The sequence below is a fragment of the Grampus griseus genome (genome assembly GCF_964374135.1).
Source record: "Grampus griseus genome assembly, chromosome: 3".
NCBI lineage: Eukaryota > Metazoa > Chordata > Mammalia > Artiodactyla > Delphinidae > Grampus > Grampus griseus.
In genome coordinates, this window is record NC_139019.1 from 112,765,985 (window position 1) to 112,790,444 (window position 24,460).

A 24,460-nucleotide genomic window follows, 5' to 3' on the forward strand; every position below is an offset into this window, starting at 1 on the left:
GACTGCCATTTCTGGGGCTGGCCATGGACGAGAGAAGCCTCCGGCAGATCGGAAGCCAGAGTTTGCGGGCACCGAGCCAAGCGCGGTGGCTTCCTTCAGCCCCTGTAGCTAGGAGGCCCTTCCCTCGGTGGGTCCCACAGCGGTCACTCGGCGGCTTGCGCGCATGCGCCGACCCCGCGGCGTCCTCCCCGGCTCCTTCCCTCCTTCATCCGGGTCCTGGGCGAGCGGGCGCCGTGCGCGTGTCCCGCGGCCGAGCTGCTAATAAAGTTGCGCTGTGGGCAAGCGCAGCTACGGCGCCGGGAGAGCGCGCGTCGCCGGCCCGTGAGTGAACGTGGGGTCCCGGGAGGGGCGGGCGAGGGGGACCGGGGTTGCAGGCTGTACCCGGACGCGGCTCTGCCCTAGCGGCCGGACTCGGGCCGAGGCGGGGGCGTGCGGCCGCGGGCGGAGCGGAAACCACCCGCCTGAGGGGCGGGAGGTAGGCCGAGTCCCGGCCTGCCGGGGTCCAGGCGGGCGGCGGTGGTGCGGCCCGTCTGGCTGCGGAGGCCTCGCCTGCCCCGGGGCGTCCCCGGACTGTGGCGGGAGGCGTTCGGGACGCCCTCGCGGGGATCCCCGGCCCCCCTTCTGTCCGGAGGAGCGGTTTGTTCTCCCTCATCCAAGCGCCACCCTCAGTACACACCCCTGGTAGAATTGCCGAGCTCGGCGGAGCAGCCTGGTCGGCTACATTGCAAAGCCGTCCAGTGGCTTGATGAATCCGTGCCGCCGTCGCTTTGTGTTTCAAAGATAAGGATCTACGCTTATCGGTGGAAATTACACTCTGGGCAGTTGTGACCTGCTGCTGCGCTCAGCTGGTAGTTAGACCCGGTTTCTGCCACTTGCCATGCCAGTTTTCATTATTGCAAAGATTTCTTCTACTTTATGTAAACTTTAGCTGCAAGGAAAACGACTGGCGAGGTCTGTTTGCCTTCACCATAGTCACCCGCTACCGGGGTCCTTTACTTCAGTGTCTGTACTCATATTCCGGTCTGTCCCCCTCCCCCTCCCTCTTTCCTGCCTTCCCCTTTCAGCTGCTGTTATTACGTGGAGTTTGGAGCCTAAGCTTTGAAAACTCCCATGTGGCGCCTGTCTTAAGTCGGAGCATGCTCAGTAGCCAAAACAGATTTTGGTTGCAAAAAGAACTGGGGCGAGGATAGTCGGTTATTTGGACGTTTGCCCGCTTCCTAACAAAATGTTCCAATTCTGGTTTGGATGGCATGGAGAGTGGAGCTGTAGGCCAGCCTAGAGGTGAGGAATGCCTGAACACCCTGGGCCAGATCTCTATCTTGATTGTAGAGACATTGTTTCCTGACCAGCTGGAGGTTTAGAGAGAGACTGGGGGGCCGGGGGAAGCATTCCTGGCTGCCTGTGAGTTTATATGGGTGTGGCACTCCCTGTATCTTGTTTACCTTATCTTTCTGTGGAAAAAGTTTTGAAGTCTGGTTGGGTTTGTCACATCATGCCTGTTGCCTAGCACCACCAAAAGTGTTCTTATCTAACAACGAAGACTGGATAGGTGGAAGGTTGTGGGTTGGCCTCACAGAAGTTGAGGGGAATGGGTACTTGAGTTGCTGTTTTTTAAATTCTTATTTATTTATTTATTTTTTTGTTGATTCGGCAGGTGAGTTGTTATAAATTCTTTTTTAAATTCTGTTTTTAAACGGGAGTAGTTAAATTTCCTTAGAGTACCTGAATTGCCCAGAATGGATTAGTTTTTAACTTTAATTTGAAAGCTGAAAGGTTGAAAACCTTAATCCCAATAGATTAGTAACTTTCCAAGCAGTTTAAAGTTGCTGCTAGATGCCAGTTTTGTGGGGAAGACAGTACCTAGACATGATGTGAACATTTATTGATCTGAATATTTCTATGCAATTAGTGTGTTCCAGATTCAGTAAATAGGAATTATTTATAGATCTGAACAAATTATTTTATATTCTTCCTTTTACCGCTACTTTGGTAACTTTTTTCCGCTAAGATGAATCAGAGGTTACAAGAATAAGAAACAGTTCTTAAGAAACAAGTTAAGAAGGTGTAACCTTCGTAAAGGTTGTATTTATTATATTTAGATTTTTAAAATTTAACCTTTGCATAATTGTCTCTATAGCATCCTCCGTTCTTCCCTCTCTACCTTGCTGCTCCCTTAGTCAGTGTGCCTTTCCTTTTCACATAGCTGCTGTTATCGCATACACTTTACCCCTTTATTTTTGTTAATAAAATCCATTTGTCATTTATGCTTCCATTCCTTTCCGATCACAGCTGAAATAGGCAATAAAAGTTTGATGAACCTTCCCAACTAACTTTCCTCTTAGATTTTTAAATGCATCCATATGATATGGTCTAGTTAAAAGAAGAGAACAGTGAACGGGAAGAGAAAAGAATAAAATATTTTTGTAGGTTCTGTGCAGATTTGATGGAATTATCTACTTGTCTGGTTCACTGAGATAGGCGCCACAAAAATGGGTCTATTGATGTGTGTTGCATTTCTTTCCCCTCTGGCAAAGTCAGTTATTAATTTCAGAGGGAGACAGTGGCAGAATGTTGTTACTAATGAGGTTTGAATCAGATTGACTGGTTATGTAACATGTTGCTGGGAGTATTATTAAAAGTTGCCTTCTGTAGCAAAGTAGAGGCAAGTAAATTCTGCTTACCCTCTTCACTGGGTTTTAATTCTTGGCTGAACCTGAAGGCACATTAGACTATAACCATAATTATACCTGGTCAGCCTGTCTGTTTCCTGTTTTCATCATGAACCCAAACATGATTTGCAGTGATGATCTTTTTTGTCCCTTGCATTAAGCAGAGGCAGTATGTTTTCGCCTGCTTCTGAAAACAGATTTGTAACTTGGTCAAATCAGAGATACTGGCTTCTTAGTGTTTTGAAGACTAGGCAGTAAAATATCAAAGTTTTTAATTTCTTTGTAACTTGAAATACTATCTTAAAAAATCTGTTTCACACATATTGTTTAATTGTAAATTTTAATGTTACTAGTAGTTTGTAGAGTCTTTGAGTAAGAAAGCCCTTTTTGTTTATGACTTACCAGTGTTTATTATTAACCAGATGTATATGTTGATTCAGGCAGTGAGCCACGCATTTGGGTGAATTTCATAGCTGACTTGAGTACTCTTCAGGATATAGCTGCCTTTATTCCCCTGGTTTATCAGTCTTCCCTGTTGGCTTTACTTCTAGAGGGTCTATGTTCTTTGTCTCTCTTTTTTTGTGCTTCATACTAAGCACAAAAAAGAGCCTGAAATAGTGTCTTTACTTCAAATGTTACAGGTGCTGTATACCCTATGGGTTTGCCAGTGTATTGATAAGGTCAAAGACGTTGGAGAAGATTTCCTTTTGTTAGGGACAGTCTTATAAAAGGAAATCTTATAAACAGCCTGGGGGATCATTCTTATTTCTACCGGTCTGGATATTTTGGAGAAAAGACTATCTGGGAGGATAGGACCCAAGAAGACTGTACAGAGATAGTACGCATTCTCCACCAAAGATGATGATGAATGACCTCACAAAGTCTCTCCATGTTTTTTTACACCTTGTTTTTCTACTTCCAAAGTTAATAGAATAAAAGTAATTGAAATTCTTAGTGCTGGATTATCCAGTTCATTGCCATTACCTAGATCTCTGAATCTGAGAGGTGCATTTACTACTTGGAAGGTTAAGATATAAAATTCTCTTTGAAGAATTGTTAAAAACTAGATTGTTGTTAGGACCAGCTAGTTTTTCAGTCTCATATTCTAACAGCTTTTATTGTTTCACAACTTTGAAAAGATGGCATAATTACAGAGTTACTAGGTTTTTCATAAATAATCAGCTAGTTCTAGGCTCTGTAGTTTTGATACTTTTTTGCCTTGGGCACCTAGGTGGGAGATTTTTGTTCCTTTTCTAGTAGAGAGGTGTGGTTTTAGTGACTTTTCTTATTGTATCCCTAACTTGGTTATGATAGTATTTTAGAAGAAGGAATTCTTTATTAGATGGTTCTGTGTGTGCAATACTATAATTGTAATTCACTATTGGAAGATGGTTGTTAAAGTACATATTGTAAATAGGGTTTGCTCTTGAATTCTTTGGTACACCAGTCTCTGCTTATTTTATATATATATACGTATATATATGAATATGTATATACATATATATGAATATATATATGTATATACATATTCATATATATACGTATATATATATAAAATTTACAGACTGGTATACTTTGGAAATTTGAAAATGGCCTTATCTGTTGTGAGATTTAACTGGATTTTTCTTTTTGGTTTCCGTTTATGTTGTTTTGTTATTACTGAAAATAATAGTAAGAAAAAAACTAGTGTCACCTTCCCACCTTTCTTTGAGCATAGCAGCTGGAGTCCTGTGAACAGTCTTACACTTTTCAAATTTAACTATGATCTCAGAATATGGCTGGTACTTTCAAGGCAAGTTTTGTTCTGTTCACTTCTGTTTTCATGATGTGTTAGGATTTGCCTAGCATCCTATCTGGTAGGCTGTATAACTTGAGATCTAGTTATTCTGGTTTGTGTATTTCCAGGAAAAAGGGGGTGCTGCAGAACTTTTTCAAAGCTAGTCTTTTGTTGTCTTTTCCCTTCTTCACATCATTCTGCCCACTTAGGTGAGTAGGTGACTTGACCTCTGGGGTACACATGAGATATCTGGAAAACATCTTCATAAAGCATTGGAATATATGTTATGTACACAAGTTAGCACTTTGTACTCCAGAGACACATTTTATAGTGTAATGATTTGGTATCTGCCCTTGATTTCATAATTTAAAGGAAAGCACTATAAAGATTGACCAGCTCTGTGTCTATTCCTGTGCCTACAAGCCTCTACAGGTATACTCAGACACATCTGGCAGCAATGTCAGAAATCTTGCAGGCTCTGGCGGTGAGTGATACATCTAGATCAGGCTCTGCTTAATTAGAGGACTTAGAGGAGCAGGCGAGGTTTAAGGAGTGATTAAAAACTGGGAAACAAAAGTCTGGATGTAGGAGATAAAAAAGTAGAGACTTGTGTAGTCACAGAGAGAGACTAGGCGAGAGTATTATGGTGTGAGAAGTGTCAGGGATCATGAGTTCAGCTCCTGAATGGCTTTGAAATCCACTGTGAGAACTTCGGATGTCTTTGGAAATTGGGAGCCACAATTGGGAAAAGTGGTGATTTAAGTGTTTCTCTAGGAAAATGATTTTGATTTTACGATTGTGATTGTATTTCCTCCTCTTTGTAGATGTTCCAATAAAGAATAGGATTTCTGAATCTAGGGGAGTTTTGGAGCCAACGTGCTCTTGGTTTCTTTCTGTTACTTGAGTGTAGTCATGGATGTGGCTTACGTGCTTTATAGTAATTGTATACCTAGATCTAGGGTTGGTTTGACAGTGGTGGTGGGATGTCTACTTTTGCTGATACTTGGTGACTAAGGATGTTAGAACCACAGGGGTAAGACATTTTTAAAGCTTTACCCCTGCCAACCACAAAATGTTATCTTTGACTGTATATAGGCAAGTGACTTTCTCCCATTGCAGATGGTCCTAAGGGCCTTGGTTCTCAAACCTACTGCAGAACCTGGGATGCTTGTTAAAAATATGGGAGGTAGGGCCCTACTCTCAAACCTAATGAATCTGAATTCTGTGGAATGGTTATGAGGAATTTGCTTCTTTAAAGCCCCCACCTGTAATTCTTCTGTGTAGGTTTGCCTGAGCCGATGGTGGCTTGTGACCCATATGCACATTTATTTGCATGGGTTGATGTGCTCAGGAGATTGCCGTTTGGCTAACAGTGTTGGGTGAAATTTTTGGATTGGTTTGCTTGCCTTTTATTTTGGATTGAAGCAATTAGAGAGATGTCGGAGCAGAAAGTGAAGGAGCTGTTTCTATGAATTTACCACTGAAGTCTGGGCATGAGCAGTGTGTGTCTATGTGTCTGTCTGTTTGGGGGAGACTGTTGAGGGAAGTTTGTGTGTGTGTTTATGGCAGGTCGGAGGTTCTACTCAGGTAGTTTGAAGTAAGAACAAGACTTTTGGTTTTTTGACTTTAATAAAAATTCATTTGAATGGAAGCCTGGTGAAGTTTAACAACATTTTATTCATACACTTAATGTATGTAAAATGTAACTCCAGATCATCCTTTAGCTTCCCTATCAGCCTTTCCCAAACCATTTGATGACAGATCCTATTCTTTGGGTAGCCCAGGCTGACACCTTGTAATCATTATTGACTCCTCCGTTCTCACATTCCCTGTTCTCTTCCATCAGGAAACCTTTTGTCTCCCAAAACATGTGAAATTGTCCATTTCTTACCACCCCACTGCTGTCACCCTGTTCTGAGCCATGATCATCTCTTACCTAAATTGCTTCAACTCTGAACTGATCTCCCCGCTTTTTACCCCTGCTGCCCACCCCGCCCCCATTATTCTTAACATGTGGGCCAGAGTGATTCTTTAAAATAATAAAAGTCTGAAAATGTCATGTCTTCACTCAGAGTTCTCAAATGGGTCCACATTTCACTTACCATAAAAGCCAAAGCTCTTATCATATCCAGCATGGCTCTCTTACCTATTTGATCCCATTCCTTGTTTTCCCCTTCTTATTTACTCATTCTCAGGCTTATGGTCTTGCAGTTAACTTGAGTGTGCCAGGCATGCTCCCTCCTTGGGTTTTTCACATTGCCTGTTGCCTTTGCCTGTACTAGTTTTCCCCTAGGTATCTGCCTGGCTTACTCTTATTTCCTTAAAGTATTGACTCAGTTGGTACCTTCTCAGAGAGGCTCAGCCCAGCCACCTTAAAATTACACCTCCCCCACAGTGCTGCCCATCCACCTTCCTCTGCTTTATTTTTCTCCATACCATTTTTCACCTAACAAACTATACTGTATCACTTATTTATTGTCTTTTGTCTGTCTCCCTCCACTGGAATGTAAGCTACATGAGGACAAGGATTTTGGCCCCCTTTATTCACTTGTATATTCCCAGCTCCTAGAATTCTACTTCAATAAATAGACTTTTGAATGAATAACTTGAATCAATTTAACAAGTTCTCTGAATATGCTTAGTACTGTTTTTTAAAAATTACATTCTAGTGGGAGAGACAAAAATCAAGTAAACCAACGAATAATTACAAATTGGTAGTACAGTGAAGGAAATGAATATAGTATTGGATTAGAGATTAGGGAAAACCTACTTTATATAGAGTTAGATGATCAGGGAAGGTCTCTGGGATGATATCTAAAGCTGAAGCCTCAGTGATGAGAGAGCTAGAAATTAGTGGTTGGAGCTTGAGGAAAGTGGTCCAGGCAGAGAATGGCATTTGTAAAATCTGTGAGGAATCTGTATGGTACAAATGCAATACAGATTCCAGTACAGGAAGGTAAATGCTTTTGAAAAATGAATTCTTACTATTATTTATTGGAAGCAGAAAGTATTTGCCCCTAGTTTTTGATTGACTCTTAAATTTCAGCCTCCAAATTTAATTCATGTTTATTTTAAGATGTACAGAATTGCATGAAGCAGAAAGTAAAAAGTACCCTGAACCCCACCCTACCCCCATGACTAATATCTTTTCAAATGCTTTGTATTCACGTTCTCTTTCATTCATTAGACAAATATTTATTGAGCATATGTATCACTAGGCTTACAGTGATGAGTGAGACAGATATGGCTCTTCTCATTTACATTCTTGCCAGGTTGTACAGGTAAATGTAAAAACATAGATATGTTAAGTGCTACGAAATAGAGGTATGTGAAGGAGTAAGTGTGTATAATAGGGGAATTTCACCTAGGCAAGGTAGTCTGGGAAGGCTTCCCTGAAGAAGGGATGCTTGAGCTGAAATAGAAGTAAAGTATGTGTGTGTGTGTGTGTGTGTGTGTGTGTGTGTGAGTGTGTGTATGTTTTGTAATGTGATAGATTCTTTTGTAATGAATGATATCTCTTAATTTTATAAGATTTTCATTTATGGTTGAGATGCCAGTCTTTTTCTTTGGATTTCCAAGGTACTGCTCTGTATTGTTATTGTCCAGTTGATAGTTGCAGTTTTTCAGAAGAATTTCAGGGAACCTAATACACACAGGGATTTCTGAAGCTCATAATTAAATCCCAGTTTTCTTTCTAGCTGTCTGAAATGACAAAACACATTAGTGAAAGAGTCATCTAGTTAGGTCTTCGTAAACCAGAGGTGAACTATAAAAAGCCAAGGTAGGGCTTCCCTGGTGGCGCAGTGGTTGAGAGTCCACGTGCCGATGCAGGCGACGCGGGTTCGTGCCCCGGTCCAGGAAGATCCCACGTGCCGCGGAGCGGCTGGGCCCGTGAGCCATGGCCACTGAGCCTGCGCGTCGGGAGCCTGTGCTCCGCAACGGGAGAGGCCACAACAGTGAGAGAGGCCCGCGTACCGCAAAAAAAAAAAAGCCAAGGTAATAGCAGATAATGTATGTGTTCACAGTTTTCTTAAGTCCCTCCAAGTTCTGATGTACGAAGTAGCACACATTCCTATCTACTCAGTTACTGGCCTTCTGTGCTTGCTGTATGTATTTTTTACTCTGTTTTAATACCCCATCTCTATTGAGTATCGTATGGAAATCTATAGTAAAACTAAGTGATGTGCTAAACAGCATGTGAAGCTCTTCATAACATCTTCTCTTTTTCCCATTATTCTTTATGATCATTGAGATTACAGATAGTATCTTTTAAGCCTCAGTTCCTAGCACAGAGTATTCCTGGCTTACTAGGCACCCAATAAATTTGAATAAATCAAATTCAACTCTTCTCTTTGTATCATCCTCCAAATTTTTATATTCATTCCTCCTGTCTTGAGCTTTAAGTGTCACATCTGCTTGGACTTGGATCAGTACTTGCTTCCTTATACCCCTCCACCATCACCTTTTTGCTTCATCTTGGCAATAACTAGAATTCCCCTTTTTGGGTGAGCGGTGTCTAATTCTTTCAGCTTTTAAACCTTTACTTGCTTTTTTTTTTTGGCTGTGTATGTGGAGTCTTAGTTCCCCGACCAGGGATCGAATCCGCGCCCCTTACATTGGAAGCGCAGAGTCTTACCGCTGGACTGCCAGGAAAGTCCTCAACCTTTACCTTTCTTGACTGCCCCGTTTCTCTTCTTGGTGGTCAGCAAGTCCTATGGATTGTTTATCTGTAATGTCCCTCATAACTCTTCCTTTTCTATCTCTACTACCGTCACTACCTGGTCTGTGTACCACCACCCTGGTGCGGCTTCCTCTCATAGTTGGATTACATGTTTTCCATTTACCCTCTCTGCCCCTTTTGGTTAAGTCTTTACTTGGCTATGTGCTATTGCCATTTTTGTCTTCTCAAAATGGCTCTTTGAATATGTCTTTCTGCTTAGATAGAACTCTGTACTGCATATAGGATTACTTCTAGCAGCCTGACTCCTTTGCCTTATATTGTCTTTCTTTGTTTGGCTCTCATTCTGTGGTAGTATCTTTCCCTTTAGCTTCACGATCTAGCTGATTGTCTCCTCCTAGTCTTTCTTGCCTCATTTGGCTTAATGATACTTGGTTTTCCTTATTCTTTTCCTTTATTACCAACTGGATCATGAATTACAGATTGTCATATTCCTTTTTGGATCTTGTGATAGTCATTCCTAAAATCTGTGCTAATATCATGAGCAATTATCCACACCTAATCATTAAGGCTTTTTTTTTTTTTTTTTTTGCGATACGCGGGCCTCTCACTGTTGTGGCCTCTCCCGTTGTGGAGCACAGGCTCCGGACGTGCAGGCTCAGGGCCATGGCTCACGGGCCCAGCCGCTCCACGGCATGTGGGATCCTCCCGGACCGGGGCACGAACCCGCGTCCCCTGCATCGGCAGGCTGACTCTCAACCACTGCGCCACTAGGGAAGCACATTAAGGCTTTTATTCACTTAAGTGGGGTGTGTGTGTGTGTGTGTGTGTGTGTGTGTGTGTGTGTGTGTGTGTGTGTGTTTGGGTGGGGGGAACAGGGAGCCTGTCAGAGCTAGGTTATTGTACATTTGCTGAGCCCTCCCCTTTTTGCTGTCACCAGCCATTTGAAGCACAGTTAATTCCTTCTTAAGCAATCGTATTCATAAGTGTGTAATCTTTTCACCTTTTCCTCCCTTGTTTTCCAGTTATATTGGCATAATTCCTCTTCCTTTCTGTTTTTATGGTTCCCCTAAATAGGTAGAAGTTTGAAAGTGATCACTAGATATCATTATATTCACTCAAACTGCAATACTGATGAGAATTGACTTACTTTACACAGATTATCCTGTGTATTTCCTAATGGGATATTAGATTTTGGGGGATTCTCTGGGTTTTAAGCTAGAAATAGAAATTCTCTGAAAGATATCTTGGGCATTGTTCAATTTAGTTTGTGAAATTTGTTTGTTTGTTTTATTGACTTCTTTGTTAGCCTCCTGTGCATTGTTTTAAGAAGACTTGGCTTTTAAGAAGGCTCAGTTAATATTTAGCATTCAAAAAGGTTGGGTTAGTATGACTCCAGAAGAGCAAAAAGAAAACAGAATTTGTCTTCTGTGCCCAATTATGCTATTGAAATACGGCTTTAACATTTATAAATAATAACTATTTTGAAAGAGCTTCTCGTGGAGGTTTATTGCAAAAGAAAATAATTCCATGATTTAAGTTCCTTGAAGCCTACTGATATTTTGGTTTTTGTAGGAACGAAATAAGTCACCTTTAAAGAGTAATAACAAATATTTTACTCCCAATGGTGTACTTTAGGAAAGCTTCAATGTATTAGGTGGCCCAGGATGAGGATGACAGAGGCACAAATAGAATTTGCTCAGAAGCCAGATTTTCATGTAGGGTATTGTCTTACATATCTGGGCTGTTAAATGCATCTTCTCTTCTACTTAGAAGAAAACTCGGAGGTAAGCAAGCCCTGGAGCACTTGAAAGTACCAGAGGTACAAAATACGTACCCTGTGCTAAGTAGGTCCTTTTGGAGTTAGAAGAAAAGTTCATTTTCCTTAGGTAGTTTATACATCATTAGGTAGTAGCCAAGCTTCTCCAAAATCAACACTCAGGAATGTGGGAGAAGCTGTGAGGAATGGAGAAAGGGGAGGCAAGAAAGGAGAATGAGAATAAGAAAGAAGGGAGAGCAGTAGTACTGGTGGGAAGTGATGGGGAACATCAGAAAAGACTTTGGGACAGGAGGAAAGAAAAAGCTGCCTTATTTCTTCTAGATATGCATTTTTCCCAGCTCATAATATCTCTGAAATTGGTATGTGTCTTATAGCCGATGGCATCTGAATATTGGTTTCGGCTAGGTGGCAGTTTTGATGTTGTCATTGCACGTGCATGATGTCTGCCTTTGCTGTTTTCATTGCTGTCATTTCTTTCATTTACACCCTCTGGGAAGATCAAGGAAGCAGCAGTATCAAAACTTGCAGGATGGGTGTCAGTGGCTTGAACAACAATCCTGGAGTAATATTGGAACACTCTTCAGACCTACAGTCTTGATGGCAGAAGGATGATATTATGAAGAAAAAAATCTAAGCGATGAGAAAGCATGGTGTGATAGTTTAATTTGCAGCCTTTTCTTCCTTCAAGGTTCATAAAATAATGGAACCTCTTAAGTAGCTGGCTTTGTATATTTGATGAAGTAAAGTAGCCCAGGGCTTCCCTGGTGGCGCAGTGGTTGAGAGTCCGCCTGCTGATGCTGGGGACGCGGATTCGTGCCCTGGTCCGGGAAGATCCTGCATGCCGCGGAGTGGCTGGGCCCGTGAGCCATGGCAGCTGAGCCTGCACGTCCGGAGCCTGTGCTCCGCAACGGGAGAGGCCACAACAGTGAGAGGCCCGCGTACCGAAAAAGAAAAAAAAAAAAAAAAAAAAGTAGCCCAGCTGTGTATTTAAAATCCTGAGCCTGATGTCAAAAAATTTCATGATTATTGCAATAATAATGACTGCAGTTTCCCTTTGCTCAATATGTACTATGCCAGGCATTAAGTGTGTATCTCATTTAATTCTCAGAACTGATACTCATTATACAAAATAGGAAAAATGGATATTTAGGTGTGTTAGATTCAGAATTTGAACCCTAGTTCATTAGACTTCAAATCTGGTGTTTCTGTTTGTTACAATACGTATATTAATATCCCTGTGTAGATTAGCCTTATTGTATGTATCTAGTCAGTTTTCTTGTTCTACCACCTATGTTCCAGCAAACTGAACTGTAGTTTTTCCCTGTCCTGGTAGATAAAAACTCTGATTTTATGTCTTTATCAGAATAGCATTTATGCCTAAGATATAGCTACTTCATGCTTTTTGTCTCCCTCCACTCCCTTCCCCCAAGGGCCATCCCCTGAATTTCTTTTAGCATCCTATACACCCTAGGGGATCTGCCATTCTCCATGGTGTATTGCAGATAGGAATGGGCACATCTTAGTTGATTATTAATTTGTAATTCTTACAGTTAAGGTCTGGACCTGATTTATCTTTTAACCCTTTAGCATCTAGTTGAGTGGCTTGCCCTTTTTAGGTACACTTAGTAAGTGTGTGTTGTATAAATAAGAGTATAAGTCTGCTCTTGAGTTTAGCATGGGTGGTATATACTTGTGCCTCAGTAGACCCTGAAAGCATTGTAGAAAGGGAGTACAGAGGACCAAATTTAACTACCCAGCAATCTGTAACCTCTAACGGCTGAAGTTAGTGAATATAGCCTTTTTGGACTTCTCTATTACTGGGATAAGTTTAGAGATAATATAGAAGAGTATTGTTGTTGGTTGTGAACACAATCAGCTGTTTGAATTGAGGGTGGGTGTTCTCCATGTTTCTAAATTCATTTTATTTAGTGAAAGGCAAAGGGGGTGCGAAAAATTGAACCAACTTTTCAATAAGAGATTTAAAATTAAACCTTTTGGGTACTCGAAAACCTAATCATACTCTTATTTTCAAAGGTATTGCAAGTTCACTTGGGACTCATATTACATATGCTAGTATTTGCAAATCAAAAAAATTATTATTTTACTCTATTTTTTGTATACGTAATGAAAAAATTCTATCGTAATGGAGGACTTTTGTGAGGGTAGTAAAATAAATCTATTGCTCTATCCCAAGCACTCTGATACTTTTATTTCAATTTGTGGACCAATATCTGATTTTAAATATATATTTTACAGAAAAGATGACAGGAGAAAATTGATCTATCACATGGGTACCATAAAACAGTTTTTTACTGGGACTTCCCTGGTGGCACAGTGGTTAAAAATCCGCCTGCCAATGCAGGGTACATGGGTTCGAGCCCTGGTCCGGGAAGATCCCACATGCCGCGGAGCAAGTAAGCCCGTGCGCCACAACTACTGAGCCTGCGTGCCACAACTGCTGAAGACCATGCACCTAGAGCCCGTGCTCCACAACAAGAAAAGCCACCACAGTGAGAAGCCCACGCATCGCAACAAAGAGCAGCCCCCGCTCGTCGCAACTAGAGAAAGCCCATGTGCAGCAATGAAGACTCAATGCAGCCATAAATAAATAAATAAAATTTAAAATTAAAAAAAAAAAGAAAAGCTTATGCTATATTTAGGTCTTCATGAGCCAATGATAATTGGTTCAGGAAAACACCCATTCAAAATGAAACCACTTAAAATGCAGACCAGTATTTCATACTGAATTGTGAATAAAAGGTCTGATTCGGACTTTATCTTAAAAACTTAAAATTTTGGAAAATCATTAGGTTATAATTGTAACCATGCATTAAGTTTTATAACGAACAAAGACTGAATTGAGTATGGATAGGCTTAATTTTTCTCACAAAACAATTTAGTAGCATGATATGACATCCTTCATGTTTGACATTTGTGGTACTAATATTAAGAGCATTTTTATTTTTGTGAAAATATTCATTAAAATATTTATGGATTTTCCCATGGACTTCTGTTAATCCGTTGACAGTGAAGTTATTATTGCTTACTGATAACTATAAAAGTGGTGAATTTTCCAAACTCACTGTTCATCATAAGTGCAAACCACTGCAGGAGTACCGTCCATCTGGGTCATATTGCAATATTCCTGTGGGTCTCAGCGGCAAAGGGAACCGTACATCTGACGCTTACGTTGCTTGATGGGCCATGATTAATAAAGGAGTCTCATGTTCTTTGACAGTATGCATGAAACAACAATAGACTTATTTGTTTATAGGATAGTAAGGTAAAATTAAATCCCAGACCTTGCATCTTTTGCTCTCATTTTAATAAACTTTATGAAATGTTACAATTTTTGCAGAATTTGCAGTTTCATTTGTGGTTTAGAAGCTGTTACAGTAAGGGAGATGCTAGTGAACTAATTATAAGTGATCAGTACACTAGTAAATTTTTAAAAGATTTTTTAAATTGAAGTGTATCTTAAAGTGTACAAATCTTATGTGTATAGCTCAGTGAACTTTTATGTATGTGTACATCTATACCACCATCACCCAGATCAAGATATAGAAATTTTCTAGCTCCCCAGAAGGCTGTCTTGTCCCCTCTTAGTAATATTCTTGCCTCTGATGCCATAGGTTAGTTTTGCCTGTTTTTGAATGTCATGTAGTTGGAATGATAAAATGTGTAATCTTTTGTATCTGACTTCTTCAGTATATCAGTGAGATTCATGCGTGTTTTACATGTGTGTGTTCTTTTTCATTGCTGTGAAGTATTCTGTTGTATGAATTTATTACTGTGGTTTATCTACCCACTCTACTGTTGATGAATATTTGGGTTATTTCCAATTTGGGACTATTACAAATAAAGTTGTTATGAACATGTACTTGCCTTCGGGTTGACATAGCACTTGTTTCTGTTGGATATATACCTAGGAATGGAATTGCTGGGTCATAGGGACCTATGTTTAGCATTAGTAGATGTTGTCAAACAATTTTCCAAAGTGGTTGGGCTAGTTTATATTTTTGCTAGCAATATGTAAGAATTGTTCTGATTGTCATGAACACCTTCTCTCTCTCTCTCTCTTTTTTTTTTTTTTAAGTCTAGCTATTCTGGTAGATGTGTGATATCTCACTGTCTTTTTTTTAAATTTTTAAAATTTCTTTGATAACTAATGCTGTTGAGTCCATTTTACCATCTAATGGCAATTTTGATATCTTTTGTGAAGTGCCTGATCAGGTCTTTTACTTATTCATTAGTGAATTTTTATGATCAATTTTGCTCCCTTTTTTAACTTTAGATAACAAGTACTTGGATTACTTGCGCATACCAGTTATGCAGTTTGGAAAGTTATAAAACATTTTTAGAAAGAATTCAATTAAACATGTTTAAAATTTTTAATCATTCCATATTTAAAGAAGTGAGTGCAAAGTTTGTCCCTTCCCCTTTCCCAGTGCTAGAAGTTCATGTGTGAATAGCATGTTTGAGTTTATAAAGCATCTATTACATGTATGTATATGTGTGTTTTCAATACTTCAGGCACACATTATTTTATTACTTCATCATTTTAATGACTTGGGAACCATCATCCCTATTTTATAGAAAAATTAATAGGCTTAGAAAGAGTGATACCTGGTCATGGTCATATACCTAGTAAAGGACAGAATCTGATCCTCTTCTGTTTTCATTACATTGATAATACTTAAATTAAAAATAGTGCATTTTTGAGTTATAAAATATTTAAATGTAGAAAAGTAGAGAAAATACTATATGTGATGATTTGTCAGATTTTCTTCAAATCTAGTTTTAAAAGAAACACAGCTAAAGCTTTTCCATGTGTTCTTCCACCTTCTTTCTTCTTTCACCAGAGATAGTCAGTATTCAGTATCCTGAGGTTGGTATGTATCATTTCCATGCATACTTTTACTCTCTTACTATATCTGTGCATGTCCATAAAGAACTCCTTTTTTTTGTTTTAAATTTTACACAGTTGCTCTTATAAAGGTATATATGTTTTTACAAATTGCTTTTTTTCAACTCTCTACTCACTCACTTATTTAATAAATAAGCACTATTCTAGGTCCAAGGGAATATGATGATGGATAAAGAAGACAAGACTACCTGCCTTCTAACATTTCTGTGGGGAAGGCATGTAGTTAATAAATAAAATTGATATGATATCAGATTATTATAAATGTCATGAAAGAAAATTGAACAGGACCAGGGGATAGAGAATGATGCAGGAGTGGGATGTATGCTATTTTAGATAAAGTGGTCAGGGAAGTCCTTTTTCAGAAGGTGACTTTTGAGCAGCTGAATTAATTGAGAGAGAAAGCCATGTTAAGATCTGGGAGTGGAGAATTCCATGGGAGGGAACATCAAGTGCAAAGGCCTTGAGGTAGAAATGACTTTGGAGCATTTGAGAAATGGAAAGCCTTCAAGTGTGGTTGTGTGCAAAGTTAGCTAGGAGAATGCTAAAAATGAGTTTGGAGGAGAAGCCAGAGGCTGGATCATGTAGGTCCTATAAAGTAATGTTAAAGAATTTGGATATTGAGTGTAATGGGAAACTGCTGGATGATCTTTGAGCAGAGAAATGACGTAGTTTGATATACTCTTAAAAGATTACTTTTACACTGGAATTCTGTGTATTAGAAAAGAATATGGAAGCTGTTTCTATATAGGTATGGAAAGATCTTGAAGATAACATTGTTTATACATTTTTCTGTACCTTGCTTTTTTTCTTTTCAATATACCACTATTTGTGTGCAAAAAAGGTTATGATTATTTATATATCTGTATTTGTGTAAAATTTCTCTGGAAAGACATAAAAGACAATACAAGAGGGATTGCCTGTGAGAAGGGGACCTGAAGATGGGCAAAACATAGGAAGGAAGCTGACCACTCTGCACTTTACATAACAGGAAAATATTTTTAAATTGTTAACAGAAAGTGTGTACATCTTCAGTATTCAGCCAGCCAAATTTTCACAAAGTGACTCTCATAAAATCACCCAGAGCAAGATGAACTTTACCAGGATGGCAGAAATCCTCAAGCTCCCTTCCAGTCAATACCCCCACTCTTCCCTTTAAAGGGTAACCACCATCCTGAGTTCTAGTAGCATGCATGAGTTTCACCGGTTTTTTTGTACTAGCACTCTTAACTCCATTCTGTTCTATAGTAGATAATAGATTCTCTCCTATTTTATTTATTTCTTTAATTTATTTGGCTGCATCGGGTCTTAGCTGTGGCACTTGGGATATTTGTTGCGGCACGTGGGATCTTTCCCTGCGGGGCACAGGCTCTCTAGTTGTGGCACGTGGGCTCCAGAGCACGCAGGCTCAGTAGTTGTGGCTCACGGGCTCTAGAGCGTGTGGGCTTAGTTGCCCCGCAGCATGTGGGATCTTAGTTCCCTGACCAGGGATCGAACCCGCGTCTCCTGCATTGGAAGGCGGATTCTTAACCCCTGGACCACCAGGGAAGTCCTTCTACTATTTTTATCTTAGAATTATGCCTTTGTTAAAAGGTTAAAAAAATACAGAAGCATATAGAACAAATCATGCAGGACCCCTTTCTATTTTGCTTGTCTTCCATTCCATGCCTCTCCCCAGAGGTAACTGCAATGAATAATTTAGTATGTAGCCTTTTAGTCCTTGTTTTGGGTTTATATACGCAAATAACTTTCCCCTTTTTTCTTGTTAGTACATAATATGGTTAGTATTTAATAGTAATAGTGATACTAGGTTAGTAGTTAACATTTATTAAGCACTTTCTGGTGGTTAACTACTAATCTAGTATCTGGTCTTAAAGCTCCTCTGCTTTTGTCTCTCCGTTCTTCAACATATCATTGCTCATACATCTCTCTCTCATACACATGCACTACTCTGTTTAGCTTCTGTTATATTCTAGTATTACAGAATAAGGTCTCAGTCAGCCAGGCCTATCTGCTCTCTATCCTAGGAAATGCTCTCTTCATATCTGCCTATGGAATTTTTTACTTGTGCCCCTTTTCCTTTGAAATTTTCCTTCTCATCTCAGACAACCAAACCATGCCTTTACTTTCGGACCCAGATGGCTTATCCTATATCCTTAATGTTGCTACAACTGAAATAAGCCTTTCTTACAGTTTGTTTAACTCATAACACTTTATACTCTGTGACCTGTTACTGAAAAACGTGCTTTCATCTTTTTGTTGTATTTCTTTGGTTTAAGGTAGGCAGTTTTGCTTACCTGATGAAAATTATCCTGTGTAGCATTGGGAAAGATGTCCTGCATAGGGATAGGCATATCCATCCATACATAAGGAGTATACCTTCACTTCCCTGTACCCTTCCTCCCATGGTTCCAGCATGGCAGTCTGGATAGCCAGTACTGAGCATCTGAGCACATGTGACTTCCCAGTGGCAGCAGGTTGAGTGGAATTTGAGTTTAGTGAAACGGGGTGTAAGTTGTTCTCTGCACTCTGTATAGTCTGGCCTTGCAAGTAGGGAGAAGTCAGTCTAATTGAAGATTGTGCAGTTCCTAGTGACAGGTGCCAAGAGGTTATGATACAGGTTTCTTGGGTGTGGTGTACAGTGTGAATAAATGCTTGCAGCTCTTAGCCCTTTTTGATCAATTAAGCACTTTTTAAAGGAGGAACCGTAATGTTCCATAGCTCTACATGTAACCCTTTTCTCCTAAAGAGGAGTCAGTCAGTGCTCCTATACTTTTCCTTTTCTGGATTAGCACCTAGAACAGTGCCTGGCACTTAGTAGGCTCTTACTAAGCACATATTGAAAGAATGAATCAGTTGGCTCTTAAGATGAAATTATTTGGTATATGACTTCTTTTTTTTTTTTTAAAGTACCATCATGGCTGTTCACAGTACATGGCGACAAGCAATCAATACATATTTGTTGAATTTAACTCTGTTTTATTTTACTTTATGTTTACCTGAGTTTTAACTGAGCACATGTGTTCTTTCCTGGGAAGATGCACCCCAATCCAGAATAGGCTTGATGCTAGAATTTGCTAGTATTTGTCAAAGACAGAGCTTCAGCATTATTTGGCAATTTTAGGCATAAGAAAGGAAGCATCTTTTGTTACTGACATCCTTTTTCCAAACATTACTCCTGCTATTTCACTAGCTACTCATTGTCTGTGGTTGGCTGTATAGTGACCACAGGGGATTGTACCACTCTTATTGGTGGAGTACCACTGCATATTGCTTCCTCTTGTCACCATCACCAAGGGCTTCTTCAGGGTGTAGAATGGTGGTCTGTCTGGAGCAGGTTCATTAACTTAACATGCTTAAAATATCAGAGAAGGCAATAGGAATTATGAAATTATAAACTATCTTTTTTGGGATTAAACTTTGAATTTATTCTCTTTAAATCTAGCATTCTTCATTTTAAAAGTAGATACCTCCCATTTTTCTGGCAGTTAAGTATGTTATAATTTAGTTGAGGGTTTGGTACATCTTATGACAACTTCTAATAAAATTTGCATCTATAATAATAATGTGACTTGAGTACTACTATGACTTTTGCCCAAATCTTACAAGTCTGTGGAACATTTTAAAGAGAATAATGACCCTAGGGAAGAGCTAGATTTCTCTTAAGACTTTTGTTCAAATCAGGATAATATCATGTTCAAAACTGACACAGCACATAACCTGGATATCAATGAAGAAAAGTACATTAGAGTCAAACCTTAGATTTGGGGGCTTCTGACCGAAAGAAATAAAGGTCTAGAGGCTGTTTTTTTTTTTGGGTTGGGGGATAATACATAGAAAGTAGAGCACCCTACTTTGCTTTTGGTTATCATTTGGCATTGCCAGTGAATTACTTGTTCATATTATGAAGAAGGAAGTGAGTGGTCACAGGACTAAGAAAATTTCTCTTTCTAGACGTAGGTTTTTTGTTTTACTTTGTAATCCTTTTCTGCTGTTATTTAAAAGTAATATGCTTTTCAAATTATATTGATTTAAATGTATGTTAATTGCATTCATTTAAATTTTCCCCCTTTCTCTTTCAGGACTTGAACCAATGAAAGAAGCTTATGACACTTATGAAGATAAATGTCACTCCTCCCTTTTTAATTGGAACTTTTCTTTAGGACTTGTATATGACTTTTCACTTGTGATCTGACTTTGAGTTGCAGGAAGGTTTCTGAAGATTTAAATCAAATGACGTCAATGGCCAGCTTGTTTTCTTTTACTAGTCCAGCAGTAAAGCGATTGTTGGGCTGGAAGCAAGGTGATGAAGAGGAGAAATGGGCAGAGAAGGCAGTCGATGCTTTGGTAAAAAAGCTAAAAAAGAAAAAGGGTGCCATGGAGGAACTGGAGAAAGCCTTGAGCAGTCCAGGACAGCCAAGCAAATGTGTCACTATTCCCAGATCTTTAGATGGACGCCTGCAGGTTTCTCACAGAAAAGGCTTGCCCCATGTTATATATTGTCGTGTTTGGCGCTGGCCTGATTTGCAGAGTCATCACGAGCTAAAGCCATTGGATATTTGTGAATTTCCTTTTGGATCTAAGCAAAAGGAAGTTTGTATCAACCCATACCACTATAAGAGAGTGGAGAGTCCAGGTAGGTTTTAACTCCTCTGGGAAAAATTATAAAAACTTTTCTCTTTCTGATTTGCATTTGACTGAATTTAGTAATTAAGAAGGTTGTTTTAGCTTTATGTTTCCTTCTTAAAGATTTTAATCTTGGGAGGAGTACTGGATTTTAAATTGAGCTTAATATATGGATGATACAGCTCCCAAGTGGCTTGTTCTAATTCATGGTTCGCTGTAAGCAGCCAGTAGTATATACACTCTGCCATTCCTCTATTTTATCTGAAGTCTAAGTTCTATGTGTGTACTACATCCCACTCCTTTTTGTTTATTTTTTATTTATTCCAGCATTGTATTTTCCCTCTCTGCTAGACTTTTTCTGAAAGCATACAAGCATGTCATGATACAGCCCAACTTCAAATAAAAGTTAAGAAAGAATTTCTGTCTTGACCTCAAGAATATGCCCCCACCTTCAGTCTACCTTTTATAGTAGTCTCCATGTTTATTATCTCCACATTACTTTCTTCCTGTTCTTTCTTGATACCCCTCTAGTTAGTCTTCCTTCCCTACCATTTGACTTGTCAAATTCACTAATGACTGCCTTGTTACAGATAGAGGGGTCATTCATTCTCAGTCCTCATCTTACCTGCCTCATCAACGTCATTTGATACAGTTGCTCTTTTTCCCTCCCGCTCAAAACTTTTTTATATTGGCTTCTGAAACATTACACTCTCCTAGTTCTCCTACCTCACTGGCTGTTTTTGCTTAGTCTCTTTGTTGGCTGTTTTCCTGTTTTTACAGGAGTCAGTCCCTGGACTTTTTCTCCATCTATATTTTTCCTCTGTGTACTTTTATGTTATCACATGTCCTAAAACTATCTATAAGCTTATGTGCACATTTTGAACTCCAGAGTCAGCTTCTCCTGACTCTGTATCCAGTTGCCTACTTAACATCTCCACCCGAATGTCTAATAAACATCAGATTTAATATGTCTAGATAGGACTTTGGATTTGTTTTTCCCACTAAGTCTTTTATTTCCTCCAGTTTTCCCAGTTGAAGTACATGGCACTAGCATTCATGTAATTGCTCCCTAGAAGTCATCTTTTATTTCTCTCTTAGGTTCTGTGTTTGAGCTATGAGCAAATGCTGTTTGCTGTACCTTCAAAATATATCTTGAGCATATCATCTCACCATCTCTAACACCACTACTCTAGTACAGACCATCATCATCTTTCACCTTAAGTAGTCTCCTAATTGGTCTCTCTGTCTTTTTTCTTTCCCTCAACCCATTCTGTTTTCTATTATAGCATCCAGAGTGATCTTTAGAAAATATATATCAAATCATGTCAGTCCCTGCCCAAAACACTTTAAAGGCTTTTTGTCACATTTAGAGCAGATTTCTACAAGGGCTTACATAAACTATCCTCAAACTTCCTCTGTTCCTTGGACTTGCCATATTCCTGCATCCAGGCTTTTTTCCAATGCTGTTTCCTCTACTTAGAGTACTCTCCCCCCAGGATCTTTTCGTGTCACATTTTCTCATTTCATTTAGTCCTTGCTCAAATGCCCCCATCACTACTTGACTCTATTAGGTATTTATTTTTTTTATTGACTGATGTGAGAAGTACCTTCCTCTGGCTCATTCTGTACTGCATTCCCAGTGCCTAGAATAGTATTATTAACTTGAACTTAGTAGGGAGTGCTCAGTAAATATTTTTTTGTATTGACTGAATTATATAAGCTGAGATACTAGCTGGGTACATTAGTTATCTATTGCTGCATAACAAAGTACCACAAGGTAAGTGGCTTAATACATGTTAATTATCTCACAGTTTCTGTCAGTCAGGAGTCCAGGCATGGCTTAACTGGGTCCTTTGCAAGGCTGTACTCTAGGTATTGGTCAGGGCTTGGGTCTTACCAGAGGCTCACCTGAGAAAGGATCTCCTTCCCAGCTCATGTGATTATTATCAGGATTCAATTCCTTGCAGGCTGTTGGACTCTGTCTGGTTGTTGACTGGAGGCTGCCTTCATTTGCTTGCCATGGGACCTCCTTCATAAGTAGCTCACATTCATGGCCACTTACTTCTTCAGAGCCAGTAAGAAAGTGTCTTCTTGCCAGAAGGAACATTGTATTCTTGTGGAATGTTATCGCGTACATCCTGTCACTTTTGCCATATGCTCTTGGTTAGAAGCAAGTCACAGATAATATACTCAGAGGGTGGGGGATTACTCCAGGGGTAAATACCCAGAGGCAGGAATCAGGGTAGCAACCTTAGTCTGCGGGCCTCGCTGGATTTCACTGAAGATAATATAAGAGCCCAGTATGGTAAAAAAGCTATAAAAATAACATTGATTGTGGAGACTAGCAAAAAAAAAACAAAAATAGTAGTAATGGTGCTGTGAGGGAAAGTTCATTTTAAGGGCTTTAGAGCTGCCAGGTGGTATTTGAGGTGATTCTCAGTTTCTTGTTGAATCCAAGGAGAGCTGTAGCCTGAGGAATTGATGAGGAAAGGAAGATGTGAGGATTTAATAGAGAAGTGTAGTTTGAAAAATTCCCAGGCTTGATATTTGCTAGAAGTTGTTGGAAAGAAAGTCAAGGAATTTAGTGTATTCCCCCATAGCTAGGGTGTGTCCAATAATCAGTCAATAGAAATGTCTTATTTTTGTAATATGTTTTTCTCAGCTGTGATTCATTCTGTAGAAAAGACTGGGGCTTAGGCCTGGTATGCTTAAGCAAGTTAAGCAGCTGTGGCACAGGATGGATCACTTTATAGTATCAGTATTAATAAAGTCATAATTATAGTAACAGTAATAGTAATAGTAATGAACATTTATTGAGCACTTAAGGACGAGACACTTTCCTAATACTATGAGGTTATTCCTTCATAGGGTTAGAAAATGGTACTAACATTTTACAGCACTCTAAGTTTACCAGTAAGTTTACAGATAAGGAAACCAAAACTTAATAGGGAAGTACCTTATATAAGATCACATAGTTACTTATAGGGAAGTAACTTATATAAGATCACATATAGTGGAGCCAGAAAGTATTGCAGAATGGTAAAAAAAAAAAAAAAGGATGGAAAATAGTTGGAAAGTGCTAAAAGAAAAATAGAGGGCCAACCCAAGTGATCCAGTGTTTAATAGGCAGTATTGTCTACTGGTTAAGACTATGTTCTGGAACCAGACTTTCTGGATTTGAATCCTGACTTTACCAATGCTATCAGTGTGACCACAGGCAAATTAATTAGCCTTTCTGTGACTTCGTTTCCTCATCTGTAAAGTGGGAATAATAATATGTACTTCAGGTTAGTTACGAGAATTAGATGAGTTAATGCATGAAAAGTGCTTAGATAAAACATTAACTGGCTCAGAATAAGTTTCAAATTAAATATTCCAATAAAATAATACATTCTAGAAATCAAGCATTGGAGAAAATGGGAAGGAGAAAATTATCAAAGAAATCATACTAGAACAGTTCCCAGAACTGAAAATCGAAAGGGCCCAGTGACTGAGTAACCAGAACAAGGGGCAGAAAAAAGACCCACACATGAAATTTTAGCATATCATGGATAAAAAGAAGATTTTGAAAGCTCTCAGAGAGAAAAGTCAGGGCACATAGAAAAGACTGGGAATGAGAATACTGGATTTCTCAATGCAGTTTTAGATTCTAGAAGAAAATGAAGCAGTGCCCCCCAAATTCAGAGAGAAAAAGTTATCTATTCTGGAATCTGTCTGCAGATAAACATAAGACAAGATATTTTCATATAGGCCAGGGCTCAAAATTTCTCTTGCTTACATCCTTCCGTAGGAAGCTAATAGAGAATGAGGTCCAGGAAATGGGATCCAACAGGAGAGAAGAGAAGGGGAAGTCCAAGGACCTCAGATTTGTAGGAGACTTAAGTAGCAGCCAGTCTAGATTATAGCAAAGGATGGAGGATCAGGGGAGAAAGTGGAATCAATAGATTATTTGTATATTTGTGGGATCTGGAAAATAATATTGATGGGAATTTGATAGATCTGTTGG

The 24,460-nt window shown here is 39.4% G+C and overlaps 1 protein-coding gene across 2 annotated transcripts in view; it reads left to right on the forward strand.

Moving 5' to 3' along the window:
• Nucleotides 1-209: 209 nt before the first annotated feature.
• The window catches only part of SMAD5 (SMAD family member 5), a 53,731-nt gene continuing 29,480 nt past the window's right edge, over nt 210-24,460 (forward strand). For both annotated transcript variants that reach the window (XR_014296490.1, XM_082650754.1), the window contains exons 1-2: nt 210-321; nt 19,911-20,464. Coding sequence is in view for 1 of the 2 variants with exons in the window: in XM_082650754.1 (XP_082506880.1) it covers nt 20,062-20,464 (403 nt within the window). In the remaining variant the exon portion in view is untranslated. The remainder of the gene's footprint in view (nt 322-19,910; nt 20,465-24,460) is intronic.